We start from the raw sequence: 17,505 nt of genomic DNA, 5'->3' as shown, positions 1-17,505 counted from the left end.
CATCTTTTAGTGCAGTCTGTGAGGAGGCTGAAGATGTTTTGCTCCATGTCCAGCTACCTAAATGACACATGGAGTCTGTGTATCATACAGCTATTCATCACAATGTAAACATTTATTGGCATTTTATCCTGCTCGTTCTTTTCCTCCCTCTTATAGCAGTTTCTCTTTCCCTCCATCTTTGACCCAAATATTTTATTTTCATGTAATTTCTATTTCTGCCATTCTACACTCTCTCTCTCTCCCTCTCTCTCTCTCTCTCTCTCTCTCTGTCTCTCTCTCTCTCTCTCTCTCTCTCTCTCTCTCTCTCTCTCTCTCTCCCTCTCTCTCTCTCTCTCTCTCTCCGTCTCTCTCTCTCTCTCTCTCTCTCTCTCCCTCTCTCTCTCTCTCTCTCTCAAAATGACATTTATCAAAAGAACACGACCGCCTGCAAAAAGATTAACGCAACCATACTTATCTCTTGAGTCGAAGCAGACAAAACAGAAATGTTGTCTGTGTTTTAAAATCCAAGTAGATCAATACACATTCTTTACAGTCACTAAATCATGATGATCAAAATAAAGTACTATCCAAGGTGGTAGTTCACCAAACCATTTCAGTCACATTAAATCAAATATCATTCCTCATGAAAAAAAAAAGAACATTTTGTGCAGGATTCATTCATTGGTATCATCACAATCCAATTCCATGTATTCAATACAAAGGTTGGTTTGCTCATAGTTTTGCAGACTTTCCATTGGTGCACAGAAACACAATAAGGAAAGGTGAATACAATAGAGGAACACAACTGCTATGAATTTATAGGCCTAAAGCAAAGCTCTATAATGGAAGGTCACAATGTTGGAGAAAAAAGTAACCCAACTTCATTCTCTGCATCTCTGCATATCCGCAATATAAAGAAAATCATAACAATTAGACAGTCCGCATTGCCTAGATCTTTCCATTGCCTAGCTCTTTCCACCTTTTCCCATCCTCCCATCCCCCAGAGCCTGGTCCCAGTCCAGAAAGATTCATGTTTACAGGGACTGTGAGCAAGGCCACATCTCCCTCCATGTTCCACATATCTGCCGTGCTTTTATTGAGTGATGATTCAGTGAGGCGGTCACTGGTCTGGGGCCTGTGTTAATGGGCCAGAGAGACTCCAGTGGAGGGCAGAGGGGTCGGGGGTGTCCGCAGGCTGCCCTACACAGCCTCAGACATCCATCATCGTCCACACACACAGGAGGAGAAGGAATCAATGTTTTGTTTACCAAACAAATGGTTCATCCCCAGCCAATCATTTCAATACCCGATTCATTGGAAAATCGGTGAAACCATCAAATGTGTCAGGAGATTCTGGCCTCCAGATCGCTCCTCTACCTACAGTAGATCTACTCTCTCCAATATGCTGTGAGGGGTCTGTGAAGTACTGAAGTACTGCTAATTGCAGGGTAATAAAAAAATACATTTTACTGTTTTGTACAGTGGTTGATGACTAATTATTCTGGGAACCTTAAAGTGTATGGTGAAAAGTACATTTAGTGGTACATTAGGTACATTTAGCTTTATCATAGAATATTGTTAAAGTTATAGCTAAATTGAATTAGGAAGTGGTTGTTTTTCATCCATATCCACACAGTGAATTGAACTCTCTCTCCACCTCAACAACTCCTCCTCGTCTCCTTGAGTTTAACCTTCATCACTACTCCTCTCTAGCTTTATCTCTCTCTGTATCTAATAGTGACAGTCCATCGTGGGAGTAATGATGCTGTAGACAGGAGATCAATGCAATGTAGTTTCTACATGCTGCTGCTTAACCCCTGCACCTATGTTGATGCACACAGGCTATACATGTGATATACACACACACACACACACACACACACACACACACACACACACACACACACACACACACACACACACACACACACACACACACACACACACACACACACACACACACAGCTGCAGCATACTTATTAGCTCAAATAGTTTGTCCCCTACCCTCAGGTAGACAAGTGTGACCTATGCAAAGATAATGACAGACACTAAAGGGCATACAGACAGATAACCAAGAACAATGCATCAATTACACAACATATTAAAGTAATGCCAAAAGACAAGAAGTTAAAATATGTCATTACAGCTACAGTACATGGCTTAGGCTTGGCATTTTGGGAGTGAATCTTACAGTATATGAAACTCTTTAGGACAATTACCCAAGGAGAAGGGGGAGAATTGATATAATAAGGACAACACAGTGAGGTTGAGAAAGCCCAAAGAGATAGACAGAGGACAGTGCAGACAGGTTCAGAATAGAACCAAGAGCAGAATCTAGAACATTCCCAGATCAGCAGACTCACAGGAAAGACTTGACATCCAGTCCTCTGTTGCGGATCTGTCCCATCATGTGGTCCCAGCTGCCTGGGTTGGACCTGGAGCGTCCTCCTCCTGCTCCTCTGTACCGGGAAGCACCTGTCCCCGCCGGACTCCCCCGCACTCCCCGCGGGCCTCCCCGGTGCCCCCCGCCCCCGGGCCCTGTGTGCAGCTGGCCCAGGCTCTGGGAGGTGGCTGGGGGGTCATTGGGGCCCGGAGGGGGCTGGTGGCTGAGAGGCTGCTGGAGACTCTGCTGTCGCACCAGGGGACGAGGACGGGCTGCTGCAGAGGATGGAATGTGCTCCAGAGTAGAGGCGGCTGAGAGGGAGGGGTCCCCAAAACTGACCAGACAGAGTAGCAAGGGAAGAGAGGGTAACAAGGGTTTTGCAGGAGTTGCACGTGAGAGACGAGGGAAGGAGAGGGACAGATGAGAAGGATAGCGGTAACCAGAGAGATAGACAGAAGATATACATAATTGGAAAACAGGAGATACAGAGGGAGAGTGATGGTGTGAGTACAATACAAGTACCAGAGGGAACAAAAATGAGGACGGGCCCAGAGAGTTCAACATAGAGAAAGGAGGGTATGGAGAGATGAAAAAAGGAAATAGAGCATTGTCAGGTTAAATCAGTTTAGCAGCAGTTATACAGTTGTAGAAGATGCTTGTATGTGAGTGTCTGACAGTCTGTGGGTAGGCTTGTGTTTTTGACAGTGCTCAGCCCAACACCAAACAGGAGCTAACAGCCTTCATCTCAATTTTCCTTCATCCACTGCTCTTACCCTTTTCATGTCACTTTTCTCCCTGATTTACCTTGACCTCTTCCTCCTCCTTTTATCCATCTTTTTTGTCATCCCATTCATCTGTCCTCCTCTAACCCGTGATGACTTTACACTAGCCTCTTAGCTAACTCTCACACTATGCTGCTTCTCTTAGGTCAACTGGTCTTTGTCAGCTCTATTCATCTTGCCTGCCTTACCCATCAGTTCAACCCATTCATTTGACCAAACAACCCTCTCCCTTCCCTCAAACCTCTCTGTCTTTCTAATCATCCGTCTGCTTTTACACTAGTTTAATAGTGTTTCCCTACTCTCCCCCTTCCATTTCTGCCCTTCATGATTACTGTAAGCTCTGGCTAAACAGCCTCTGTCTTAGGCTAGTGCAGCGCTGGAGGATTTACAGTCTTTGGCTGTGTTGACTGTGCTCTTCAGTGGGCCCTGGGCTAGCTCCACAGCGCTGTAGTAATTCTACTGGAGAGCACCAGAGGCAGGCCCCCAAGGGGAGGGATTTGTGGACCAGATTAATACCAGTCATACTTCAGCATTTTGCCCCCCCACCCCACGGCCTTTCAGATAGCTCACATACATCTCAGGACAATGTGTTGACTGAAGATGAGCTGTGGTTAGTGAGAATGAGTGTTACAGTCATTATATGAATGGTCAGTGGGTATGGAAGTGTCTTGGGATGGTATATGGTATGTGCTAATAGCGGTTACAGCAAATTTGATGAGTGTACGGTCGTTGCTTTAAACATTCCAGAAAATCTACAAGTGCTATCAGATTTGATTGGATTGTATATAATATAAGACATTAGGTTGGTTTGATTGAAGTTCATCAGTATCATGCTTTCCCACTCTCTCTCTGTATCACCACTGCCTAAATCCTTCCTCTCACTCATCTCATCCAAAGTATTATCATTGTACCTTTTATATGGCATAAAGAATCTAAAGAGGAAGGGAAGAAATAATATGGATGGATGCATTAAGTATGAAAGATATGGATAAGCTTCCAAGCTATCAGCGACAAGAGAAAAATATAACAATATAAATAATAAATGTGATTCAGAGATAGAAGTGTATCTATGAAAGCAGCAGGTCATAGATAACAACATCATATAAAAGTATTTCAATAAAATAATTCCACTCTGCATCTCCAACAATGATGCATTCAGTGCCAAGCTACAGTATGCGCCACATCAGCTGCAGTATGCGCCACATCAGCTGCAGTGTGCTCCACATCAGCTGCAGTATGCTCCACATCAGCTGCAGTATGCTCCACATCAGCTGCAGTGTGCTCCACATCAGCTGCAGTATGCTCCACATCAGCTGCAGTGTGCTCCACATCAGCTGCAGTATGCTCCACATCAGCTGCAGTGTGCTCCACATCAGCTGCAGTGTGCTCCACATCAGCTGCAGTGTGCTCCACATCAGCTGCAGTGTGCTCCACATCAGCTGCAGTATGCTCCACATCAGCTGCAGTGTGCTCCACATCAGCTGCAGTGTGCTCCACATCAGCTGCAGTGTGCTCCACATCAGCTGCAGTGTGCTCTACATCAGCTGCAGTGTGCTCCACATCAGCTGCAGTATGCTCCACATCAGCTGCAGTATGCTCCCCATCAGCTGCAGTGTGCTCCACATCAGCTGCAGTGTGCTCCACATCAGCTGCAGTATGCTCCACATCAGCTGCAGTGTGCTCTACATCAGCTGCAGTGTGCTCCACATCAGCTGCAGTGTGCTCCACATCAGCTGCAGTGTGCTCCACATCAGCTGCAGTATGCTCCACATCAGCTGCAGTGTGCTCCACATCAGCTGCAGTATGTTCCACATCAGCTGCAGTATGCTCCACATCAGCTGCAGTATGCTCCACATCAGCTGCAGTATGCTCCACATCAGCTGCAGTGTGCTCTACATCAGCTGCAGTATGCTCCACATCAGCTGCAGTATGCTCCACATCAGCTGCAGTGTGCTCCACATCAGCTGCAGTATGCTCCACATCAGCTGCAGTATGCTCCACATCAGCTGCAGTATGCTCCACATCAGCTGCAGTGTGCTCTACATCAGCTGCAGTATGCTCCACATCAGCTGCAGTGTGCTCCACATCAGCTGCAGTATGCGCTACATTTTACAGTCCAACAAATATTTTTGTCATAACTGACAGAATGATTCATCAATAAATCTGGATGGAATACGTGGCATAGGGCCAGCCAGACATCTGGAGTCCAATTCACACAGAAATACATTTCTCCTATGTCATTAAGTTGTCTTAGGCTTTTTACAGCTCCTACCCATGACAGGGTACGTAGCCAGCTCAACACCTAATTCTTTCACTGTACATTTCTCTACTATTTCAATATCTCTATTGTCCAAGGTTGAATACATTCAACTGCAAATAGATATTTCATTTGTCTCTCTGCATGTATAGTAAATTACTTACCTACCCTGTCATTCAAATGGACAAGCAGGCTATTTGTCCTTCTATCTGCTGCCTGTATCCTCCCCCTGCTAACTTAAGGAGGGCTTCTCAGATATCCCCTACCCAGAAAGTCAATTAAACTAACTAAAAACCTTGAGAGATTTGTAATTAAAGAGCCTTGAGGAGGGGCAGAGGTAGTGAGAGGGGAGAGTGAGACATATCTTACAGCAGAAACATAGACACACATGGCTACCTTAAATTAGAAACCAATTACAGACCAGAAATGGGGAAAAAGTTAGATTTGATTAGGAGGAGGGGGGAGGTAAAAAGTAGAGGAGTGAAGAAGGCAGGTAAAGAGGGAATTAGATTTGATTAGGATGAGGGGGAGGTAAAAAGTAGAGGAGTGAAGAAGGCAGGTAAAGAGGGAATTAGATTTGATTAGGAGGAGGGGGAGGTAAAAAGTAGAGGAGTGAAGAAGGCAGGTAAAGAGGGAATTAGATTTGATTAGGAGGGGGGAGGTAAAAAGTAGAGGAGTGAAGAAGGCAGGTAAAGAGGGAATTAGATTTGATTAGGAGGAGGGGGAGGTAAAAAGTAGAGGAGTGAAGAAGGCAGGTAAAGAGGGAATTAGATTTGATTAGGAGGAGGGGGGAGGTAAAAAGTAGAGGAGTGAAGAAGGCAGGTAAAGAGGGAATTGGATTTTGACTGAAAGTGTTAAAATGGTAATACATTCTTAGATAAAAAGGGTTATTTGGCTGTCCCCATAGGAGAACACATTTAGTTCCAAGTAGAAACCTTTTTGGTTCCAGGTAGAATCATTTCCGGTAGAAACCCGGAAAGGGTTCTACTGCATATGGAACCCAAAAGGATTCTACCTGGAACCAAAAGGGTTCTTCAAAGGGGTTCTCCTATGGGGACAGCCAAAGAACCGTTTTAGGTTCTAGATAACACCTTTTTTCTAAGAGTGTACATGAGGAGAGTTTCAGGCGTCTTAAGAACGGCCCTGCTATAAGATTCCAAATCAAAAAGTAGATATTTTGTGGTCCAATACAGTGATGAAGCAGAGGCTGACGTTGCGTAACTTTTGCTATTTGTTTGTGAGAGAGGATGTTCTCTTTAGTCAACAGAGCCTTACCATGATAACATATTCCCATGCATCAGAAAATGTCAGTACAAGCACTCACATTTTCAGCTCATTATTTCCTTCAGTAGTTTCTTCCCTCTTTCCATCCATTCTTCCTTTCATAAATCTCTGCACTTCCGAATGCAGCATATATCACATATAAGCCTTGCTGCTTCTGACTGCAGTCCCCCAAACCATCCATTCCATGCCTCTGCGCTGCTCAGCAATAACCCCCATGCGTGACCTCATGCCCAGCCAACCCGTGTCACTCATGTCACTCACTTTCTGGGCCTCAGGCCTCCGGAGTGCATGTGGCTCTGGACCGTCTGCCAGCGCCCAGCCTTGCTGCCAGGGCCCAGCCCCGTCACTATGCTTCTCACGCTGTCACTGCGACTGGGACCTGCCCCGCTCCCACACCCAGCCCCGCCCCCATCCCCCTTCTCCACCCCACTGAGAGACAGGGGGCACCAGATAGACAGACAGACAGACACAGACATAAAGGAGAGAGAGACAGAAGGAGGAGAGAGAGAGGTGGATAGTAACAGTAGAATCAGTGAGGAAGAACAACCCGGAAAGTGAACCACACAGCAGAATAGCATTAGGATGGGGGTAGTGTTATCAATCCAGCTACAGGTTTCCAATACAGAGGAGTAGCAGCCAGCCGCGAGGATCCAGCAAGTCAGTATGCTGTGCTGCTGCTGGGTTAGCAGGAGGGAGGTGGGCTGAGATTCACTGTATATATCTGTCTGTCTGTCTGAACCAGATGGGAAGAGTGACAGAGTGGTGTGTGTTTGGGTGCAGAGGGACTGAGACAGACAGATGCTGGCTGTGTTTTGAGTACCTGTCAGTTAGACTGACTGGCCATTCTGCAGCTGTACTTTATACTGCACATTAAATATACATGACCAAATGGATTATTCTATCAAGGACTTCATGGTGTTTGCAATAAAACTGAGGGGGCCATGATCATTGAATTATGTAAGCTATCTATGGCCTCTTTACATTTGAAAATAAACAGTTGATCTACTTTGTTATCAAGTACAGTAGGAACTACAACGTTAAATGAAACAGATAGGCTTGATTGAAAGATTATGGTGTGTGTAATGACATTGTTGGAGTGAGTGGCTCGAAAGCCTCTAGTAATACATTGTAGTGTATAGCAGTTAATCAGCACTGTGAATCTGTTGAGTACACACTTCATTCCTCTCCCGCGTAGCCCAGAGCAGCACAAGCAGCCGTAACCTAGACAACGTCACAGAGACAACAGCAGACAGACGAGACACAGTTTCACTACAGGGTCACTACACTCAGTGGAGACACACAGACACAGTCAGAACACAGCTGCTGGCCGAGAGGGAAAACACTTTAGACAGAGGATATGTGCGTCCAGCCTGCAACAGTTCTACAGTGAGCATGGGGTAGGGGTAGGGATGGAGTTGACCATTTAGGGAGATTTAAGGTAAGTTTTATGTAGCTTATGCACAGGGCTTCCCATCCCTTGTAACATGACAGTGAAAAGGGCAAACATTTGACTGGTCTCAAAAAGGGATCAATGGATCCTAGCAGGTTCACTGTATCACAGCCCATGAACTCTAAAGACAAAACACCCATTGAGAATAAACCCCCCTTTATCCTTTCTCTGGTAAGCTATAAATGGATCCTAGCAGGTTCACTGTATCACAGCCCATGAACTCTAAAGACAAAACACCCATTGAGAATAAACCCCCCTTTATCCTTTCTCTGGTAAGCTATAAATGGATCCTAGCAGGTTCACTGTATCACAGCCCATGAACTCTAAAGACAAAACACCCATTGAGAATAAACCCCCCTTTATCCTTTCTCTGGTAAGCTATAAATGGATCCTAGCAGGTTCACTGTATCACAGCCCATGAACTCTAAAGACAAAACACCCATTGAGAATAAACCCCCCTTTATCCTTTCTCTGGTAAGCTATAAAATTAAATTAAAAACGACTTTCTCCGTGCAGGAAAAACATCAATGACATTAGAGCCTTTAGTGATTAATGTACTGTACTGTACAGCTAAAGAGTAACTGGTGTGTCTAGAGGGCTCAGGTGGTCTGACTAAGGAGAGGCAGCCTTATAGCACCTGGTGTTGGAGGTGGTGGTGGTGGTGGTGGTGGCACAAAACCACAAGGCACAACGAGAGTGAGGAGAGGTGATTAGGGAACAACACAGGACTCCTATAGAATGTGACAAAAAAACGACAACAGCAAAAACTAGGATCAAAAGCCCAAAACAACGGTCAACCCTCAATGACAGAGCTGAGGGGACGGTTTAAACCGAGGGCAATGGGTTTACGGTTAATACCCTTAAGATTAGGGGATGGTTGGTTAGTTGGTTGGTTTCAGTGGAAAGGTGGGTATTGATTGGGCTGTGTGAGTGGGATCTATAAAGGGTTTCTGCTCAGATGGTCTGAGGGTTGTCCGTCTCCATGGTAGCACTCCATGGGCTGGAGGTGAAGGGTTAGAGGTTAAGGGTTAGTGAGGCTGGCAGGGCTGTAAGGAATAGGGGGCTTTTCAAATGTTGGTTGGTTGGTATATAGGTAAATGTTGGCATTTAGGTAAAAGTTTCTGTATGTTCAGTTTCAGTATGTTCAGTTTCAGTATGTAAAGTTTCAGTATGTTCAGTTTCAGTATGTAAAGTTTCAGTATGTTCAGTTTCTGTATGTTCAGTTTCAGTATGTAAAGTGTCAGTATGTAAAGTTTCAGTATGTAAAGTTTCAGTATGTTCAGTTTCAGTATGTTCAGTTTCAGTATGTTCAGTTTATGTATGTCTATATTGTGTGTATTTTAAAGATTCATGTTACATATTCATGTGTCCAGATGGGAAAGGCTAGTATAATGAATAGTGTGTTTATAGTGTTTATAGTGGGGGGCAGCTTCAGACATGATCTGCATCTATTAGTGTCTCCATCCAATTAATATTTGATCTGTCCTGGTAACACCACTAGAGACAACCCCCTTCTGTATCCCAAAATGGCTCCCTATTCCCTATGTAGTGCACTCATTTTAACCAGAGGGAATAGGGTCAAATTTACGACGCACCCGAGATGAAGATCAGAGAGCTGGAGTGAGACAAGGCTGACCTCAAGCCTGGCCATCCCTATACTGATGTCAGTCACCTCTAAGGAGATGCAAGTAGAAACATCCTAGTAGCAGCCCTGTACAACTCAATCTAGTTCTGCATGGTCAACAATGCATACTAAATAGCTTTACCTTTCAGACCCTGTTGGCTGCAGGAAAAGGAATTACTAATGCCAATCAACAGAATATACTGTATGTAAGATGTGCATGTTATGTGGATAACATCAATTACTCATGCCATTTGGCCCCTTTAGGCTATTATATTTGACCTTAGCAATGACCTTTACCGGGACATATGCATTAGGTTATGCCTTGGGTTCAGAGTTACTGTTTGGCAAATGAGCCACTTGTGTAGAATATAAAGCACATACTTTGTGTACCATGTAGCTCTTAGTCTATGTCCGGCAGAGAGAAATGCATGCAAGTGGACTAGGGTGGCATGTTCCTATGTAGACAATGTACTGTGTCTTTGGATGCATATTTTGTCTACAATGTTTGTCTGTTTCTAGAATGTAGTGTTGTTCTAGTGAGTCAATCTGAGGGGGTTGTGGAGGGTTGGGGGTACGGGGGCACAGAACTCAATGTAAGAGGCTTGGCTCCCCCGCTTCATTACAGCCCTGCACAGAGAGAGGGGTCCCTTACCAGCCGCGACCGAGACTCACTTGGGCGTGAGGCGAGGGTCTCCATACGGGGCATAGGGGGACATGTTTAAGAGGAACTCCTTGGGCGGGTAGGAGCTCCATCTCTGCTGCACGTTGCTGCTGTCATTGTTATTCCAAAAGTCCCTGTCTAGATCACTGCGGCCAGAGAGAGAGACAGGTAAGAGCAGTACAGCCAATCACAGTGGAGTAGGAGGGAGGAGTTTCAGGGACAGAAAGAAAGATAGGTCAGAGCAGCAGAGCCAATCACAGTGGAGCAAAGTGAAGGATGTTTCTTGGAGAGAGACAGGATAGGGAAACAACCTTAGTTTAATAGATGAATGAGAGAAATGTCAATCCAGGCAATAGAGATACACCTCTAATATTTGTAGAAAATAATTGGGAAATACATTAGGGGTAGGGGGTCCTGCACAGGGCCGGACTACCACATTAGGGGTAGGGGCCCTGGGGCATCGACCTCCGTGGGCCCCAATTTCTGAAATCAGCTAACTTACTACATTTCAACACATTTTTCCATGATGCAGAGAGAAAACCAATGTGCCCACCCACACCTCCCACCACAGGACAGTTGCACCGACCCACAGGTACCAGGAGCACCTTGAAGGCATAGAGAGCATTTCGGGGTTGGATTAATTTTCCTTTGGAATAGTCTGCGCAGGGTAAGATAAGATCTGTGGACAAAATTAAAATGGATATTCTGATAATTAGGATTTCTAGAACAGAGATTTACAGACCAGTTAATTTCAGTGAATGAAGGTAAGAGGTCTCTCTTCTATAGTAGGTCAATTGGCAGGGGCTTCTAAAATGCTTTTAAGAAATGCAAGTGTAGATCAGAAAACAGTCCCCTGGGTTGAGGCCGGTTATCAAAAATGTTGCGGAGGGGGTGAGTTGGTCGTGTTTCGCCCCAGGGGACATCATATGATCGCATGGCAGAGCGAAGTTGCAAATAAAAGAAGAAGGATTTGCCCTGTAAATTAAAAGTTGTTTGTAATTTCTGATAGCGGGTCTGCAAAGCATGGCTTGGTGGTCGGCGAGGGCCATGGGTAATACATCTATATCAAGAACTTTGTTGAACAGGTCCTTTAAAGTGAATATAAAGTCGACAAGAGAAAAATTAAAAATTTCCATAGGAGGGATTCATAATTCTACATTAAATTGTCAACTGCCATCTCATTTTCCCATTTTTCTGCAGTGTCACAGAGGTAAGATGCTGGTCTCTGCCCCCTGTCTGCCCAGATCTGTCTAGCTTGTACTCCCAAACTGCATTAAAATCATGATTATTAAATAATGCAATGAGCTGCCAAATTTTTTTGGTGCTAATTTCCTGCAATTCTACACTTTTTTCCATGAGGCAGAGAGAAGAATGTACTGTTTTATAGCTCATCTCATGCTTTTGTTCACATTTTGCCATGAGGCAGAGGGAAGGTTTAGCCGTTTTCAAGGTAATTTCCTGTTATTCTATACATTTTGCCATGAGGCTGAGGGAAGGTTTAGCCGTTTTCAAGGTCATTTCCTGTTATTCTGTACATTTTGCCATGAGGCTGAGGGAAGGTTTAGCCGTTTTCAAGGTAATTTCCTGTTATTCTATACATTTTGCCATGAGGCGGAGAAAAACGTTGCAGTTTTAAACCAAATTTCCTGCAATTCCACACATTTTGATATCGTATGCTATCCCCAATTTAACACAAAAAAATGGGTTAGGGGCCCCCTGGAGGTCAGGGGCCTAGGGGCACGTGCCCGTTCGGTAATCCGGCCCTGGCCATGCATTTATAAAAGTAATTCCATTATAATGTTCCTAATAGAGTTTCAGAGGAAAACATTTATGTCTTTGAAAAGAAAGTATGAAAACAAGTGAATTAAGGAAGGTAAAAAGTCTATTGTTCTAAAGGGGATGGGCTATGGGAAAAGCATATCATCTATTCTGTGAGTTTACACAGCATCCAGACTCATGGACAAATGAATAGATTATACCTTCCTCTGTACAAGGGATTAGAAAACAGTGAAAGAGTTAAACATATATTCAACGTCAATCACAGAGTAATATACAGTATGTTATAAGTCAAAGTGAAACAACAAAGGTTGGTTACACAGATAAAACATATCTTGGAAAAAGGGAGAGAGACAGAAAGAGAGAAGGGAGAAATGAAACAGGGAGGAGAGTGATGAAAGGGGGAATGGGAGAACAGGTGGTATGGTGACAGAGGAGGGAGAGGACAGCTGGGTTAGCTGGAGACAGAGACCACCGTCAGTCAGGACTGCAATGTTAACAACAAACAGTCATACAGTAGAATATATCATCAAAACATTGCTGCAGTTAAAGTGGACATCAAATACTATTTTTTTATTGGGATTTGGCTACAGTTATAAATGTACTATGATAGGCTTAATATTAGGTATAGTGCTTGTTTAAGTGATTCTGACTATTTTACTTTACAAGGCATTGAGATAAAGGGTACCTTAGTGAAATCCAAATAGAACATTGGTTTTATGTTTCAACTCTGGATGTAGTGCAAATTTCAACTGAAACTCAGCCAAGGTAATCACATTCAGGCTGTAAAATAAAGTAACACTGCAGTTGGACAGTAAACTAGTGGCTTATCAGGGGTGGGTTAAATGTGGAAGACACATTTCAGTAGAATCCATTCAGTTGGACAACTGACTAGGTCTCCCCTTTCCTTTGTCAGGAAGACATTATTACCGTCCCATTGAGTGTTCAGGGACACATCATGTAGTTCCTCATTTTACTGGACTTTAACATGCTCTTTATCTGAAGCATGACAAATGAAATATGCTATAATTTGTGCCTTTTGTTTTCAAAATGAGGAATTATCAAGAAACACTTATTTAACAACCACAACTGCCCTTTACTTTGCTAAATATGTTCCTTCCCCTCCATATCTCAGCGGGATTCAGTGTTTTAACCTTTTATTTGAGCACACCCAGGTATTTGCCTCCGATCCTCTTGACAGTCCCAGTTAGCTGTGCTGTAGTGAGTAGCTAAGCCCCCCCCCCCCCCCCCATCACCTACTTGATGGCTTTGTTTTCCCCTCGGCCACGAATCTGAACTGAATCTGGGGTGCTGGCTGCTTCCACACCAGGCTTGTTCCTCTTCCCCTGGAGAGAGAGAGATAGAGAGACAGAGGGAGAGAGAGACAGAGAGAAAGAATGAGAGAGCGAATGAGAGAGAGAGATAATAAATAATTTCCTTTGTGTCCATTGCCTTGTGTCTTGATTGCCGTTACCATCTGAAAACTCTTTACCAGCGGAGCCTTCATTACAGAGCCTTTAGAATACCATCAGGTGCCAAAAATATGCTAAATGACCCCAGGCAGAGACAGAAGAGCAACACATTGGATGCGAGCCAGCACATACAGTAGCATGTGCATGCCCCGCCCACCTGAGGATCTATTTCCTGTGTTTGAGGGGTGAAAAATCCACTTGTCACTTAAATTTTGCTGGATTGATTGCTTTCATTTTACTCCTGTGACTCTTTCATACTCTTGCTTGTGCCTGTGGTTTTTTCCCGTTAATGTTACGACCGTGGAAATGTTTGTAATGACCTGTCAAACACACCACAGAAATGGGCTCAATGGAATACACAGTCGATCCATTGCATCTAAAAGAACGCTTGCTTAGTCGGGGATTTAACGCATCGTCTAGACACTTACATCACAAGAGAACAAAGAGACCTCTATTTTGATGGGTGTTCATATTTTGAGGAATTGAAAAAAGTTTGAATAAAATACAGTTGAAATGTTTACAAATGAAATAAAAGCCTCTTCTGAAAATGAACACTGATTATAGTGATATTACGTTTGATGTTGCAAACAATGTAAAGTATGTACTCTGGAGCCAAGCGTGTTGATTTTTAATCTGAGGGTATCCTGCTATTGACATACTTGGGGTGGCAGGTAACCTAGTGGTTAGAGTGTTGGGCCATTAACTGAAAGGATGCTGGAATGAATCCCTGAACTGACAAGGTAAAAATCTGTCCTTCTCCCCTTGAACAAGTTAACCCACTGTTCCCCGGTAGGACGTCATTGTAAATAAGAATTTGTTCTTAACTGACTTGCCTAGTTCGACAAAGGTTAAATAAAATAAAAAAATACTTGATGAATTATGCAACAGAACGTGACAGCAACAAGTAATTAATGAGCCAGTCTAGACAACGCAGGTGAGTGCAGGTAGGCCTATACAGGACACATTTTTGGTGGTTGATCATTGATCATCCTTGAGATGTTTCTACAACTTGATTATAATCCACCCGTAATAAATTCAATTGATTGGACAAGATTTGGAAAGGCACACACCAGTCTATATAAGGTCACACATTTGACAGTGCATGTCAGAGCAAAAAGTAAGTCGTGAGGTCAAAGGAATTGTCCGTAGAGCTCCGAGACAGACTTGTGTTGAGTCACAGATCTGGGGGAAGGATACCAAAAACTTTCTGCAGCATTATAGGTCTCCAAGAACACAGTGGCCTCCATCATTCTTAAATGGAAGAAGTTTGGAACCATCAAGACTCTTCCTAGAGCTGGACGCCCGGCCAAACTGAGCAATCGGGGGAGAAGCGCCTTGGTGACCAAGAACCCGATGGTCACTCTGACAGAGCTCCAGAGTTCCTCTGTGTAGATGGGAGAACCTTCCAGAAGGACAACCATCTCTGCAGCACTCCACCAATCAGGCCTTTATGGTAGAGTGGCCAGACGGAAGCCACTCCTCAGGAAAAGACACGACACCCCACTTTGAGTTTGCCAAAAGGCACCTAAAGCATTCAGACCATGAGAAACAAGATTCTCTGTTTCAATGAAACCAAGATTGAACTCTTTGGCCTGAATGCCAAGCATCACGTCTGGGGGAAACCTGGTACCATCCCTTTGGTGAAGCATGGTGGTGGCAGCATCATGCTGTGTGGATGCTTTTCAGTGGCAGGGACTGGGAGTCTAGTTGGGATCGAAGGAGATAAGAAAGGAGAAAAGTACAGAGAGATTCTTGATGAAAACCTGTTCCAGAGCGCTCAGGACCTCAGACTGGGGTGAAGTTTCACCTTCCAATAGGACAATGACCCTAAATACAGCCCAGACAATGCAGTAGTGGCTTTGGAACAAGTCTCTGAATGTCCTTGAGCCCGGACTTGAACCTGATCTAACATCTCTGGAGAGACCTGAAAATAGCTGTGCAGCGACGCTCCCCATCCAACGTGACAGAACTTGACAGGATCAGCAGAGGAGAATGGGAGAAACAACCCAAATACAGGTGTGCCAAGCTTGTAGCGTCATACCCAAGAAAACTTGAGGCAGTAATCGCTGCCAAAGGTACTTATGTAAATGTGCTATTTTGCTTTGTCATTATTGGGTATTGTGTGTAGATTGATGAGGGAAAAAAACGATTTAATCAATTTTAGAATAAGGCTGCAACGTAACAAAATATGGAAAAGGGCAAGGTGTCTGAATACTTTCTGAATGCGCTGTATGAGTGCATATAAAAGGGAAATTGTACAATAAATTGAATACCTGAATTCCCACCAGAATCCCTGAACTCCATTCATTAGTTGTCTGTGCCAGTAATATGTTTTATGTGCTATAATTCAGTAAATATCTGAAATATTTGAAACATTACATTTTTTTTGGAGTATCTTCATCTATTGTCCAACTGTTGCAGTTATTAGAATTGTTTTTAAACCTTTTAACAATTTTGATGACCGTTGCTACATACAGCCAGCTCTCAGGATCTACATGTGAATCCAAACCCTCTCCACAGCAATAATCCATACATCTGTTAACCATACAGAATGAACGGATGGAGTATCAAGCATCAGACACAGTGGGGATTAGACACATCCAACACTCCCAACACACATACAACACTACACACTCAGAAACAGTACATGCCCAAACATACATAAAACAGAGGTGTTAAAATAGATGCTGTTTCCACAATTCAAAACATTTTGAGATGAATCTGATGGCTGCAAATATATGATAAACCTTGGAACTCAGAACTGCAGTTACATGATTGGCCTGGCTTTGTGTATCAAATTAATGCAGGGTGTGACACAATTTGTACACTGACTCAGTAAACACTAAACACACACTGTCACAAAGTACAGCTACATAATCTTGTTTTTCATTTCAATGCTCATTACATTTTCAATAAAGAGAGTACTACACCCTTCAAACAGACTGGAAAACAGCTATTCCATTTGAAATGTGTAAGAGGACAGTGAGTGGACACATCAACCCTGCACTATGAGTGATGACTTGTGTTTCTGATCATACATTTGATATGGTTTGACTCATACTTTTATAGTTTCATATCAAAGTAATACGAAAGAGTTTCTAAACTAACTTGATTAATAGGTGTTACTCACCAAACCTATTATTTACAATGTGATCCTTGTAAAATCAAATAATGATGGATTTTCCTTTCATTTCGGTTCCTTTGCAAACATATACATCACATGTAGTAGAGGAAACCTTTACCCTGTAAAGAAAGGTTTTCAAAAGGCAGTTTGGAGCAGGAAAGGGTTTTACTATAGACTTACTGCCACATTCTCTGTCTCAAATTACATGGCCTGTTTGTTATAAACACATCAATAGAGGGCAGATCTCTGGAAATGACCTAACCCCACTGCCCACCCATCCACCAACACACAGTCATTCACTCACACAGTTGTTTTAAGGACTCCGAAAAGTCTAGATTTCAAACAGTCAAGAATATGCTATCAAGTGGAGCTCATCTATCATTTAACACTATCATCAAATCTTCAGGAGGCTAGAGAGTAGGGGAAGGAGAGAGAAGATAACACTGAAGACAGGGAGTGGGACAAGAGAGAGGGAGAGGGAAGAGAAGGGGAAAGAAGATGGAGAGAAAGGCAGACGCAATGTAGGATTGAGTGGGAAGGGTGCGCAACACAGAGAGAGAGAGAGAGAGAGAGAGAGAGAGAGAGAGAGAGAGAGATAGAGTGAGAGAGAGAGAGTGACAGGATGAGCGGGGTTGAAACAGAATCAAGTGAGATGGAGAGAGGAGAGACATCAGAGGATGTGGGAGAGAGTGGGGAGAATGGGGGAGAGGGTG

At 43.7% G+C, this 17,505-nt stretch overlaps 1 protein-coding gene across 6 annotated transcripts in view; it reads right to left on the bottom strand.

Moving 5' to 3' along the window:
• The window catches only part of LOC110526531 (synaptotagmin-7), a 107,565-nt gene that overhangs the window by 29,879 nt on the left and 60,181 nt on the right, over window positions 1–17,505 (bottom strand). For 5 of the 6 annotated variants that reach the window (XR_005052236.1, XR_005052235.1, XR_005052237.1 and 2 more), the window contains exons 3-5: window positions 13,457–13,542; window positions 10,432–10,566; window positions 2,343–2,696 (exon numbers count right to left, since the gene is read on the bottom strand). Coding sequence is in view for 3 of the 6 variants with exons in the window: in XM_036980918.1 (XP_036836813.1) it covers window positions 2,343–2,696; window positions 10,432–10,566; window positions 13,457–13,542 (575 nt within the window). In the remaining 3 variants the exon portion in view is untranslated. Of the gene's footprint in view, window positions 1–2,342; window positions 2,697–6,946; window positions 13,421–13,456; window positions 13,543–17,505 lie in introns of those variants that run through there. The other variant, XM_021607577.2, reaches the window with a different exon arrangement.

Source organism: Oncorhynchus mykiss, chromosome 6 (assembly GCF_013265735.2).
Source record: "Oncorhynchus mykiss isolate Arlee chromosome 6, USDA_OmykA_1.1, whole genome shotgun sequence".
Classification (NCBI taxonomy): Eukaryota; Metazoa; Chordata; class Actinopteri; order Salmoniformes; family Salmonidae; genus Oncorhynchus; species Oncorhynchus mykiss.
Note: the sequence above shows the minus strand (reverse complement) of the source record. Positions and strands in the feature narration are given on the sequence as shown.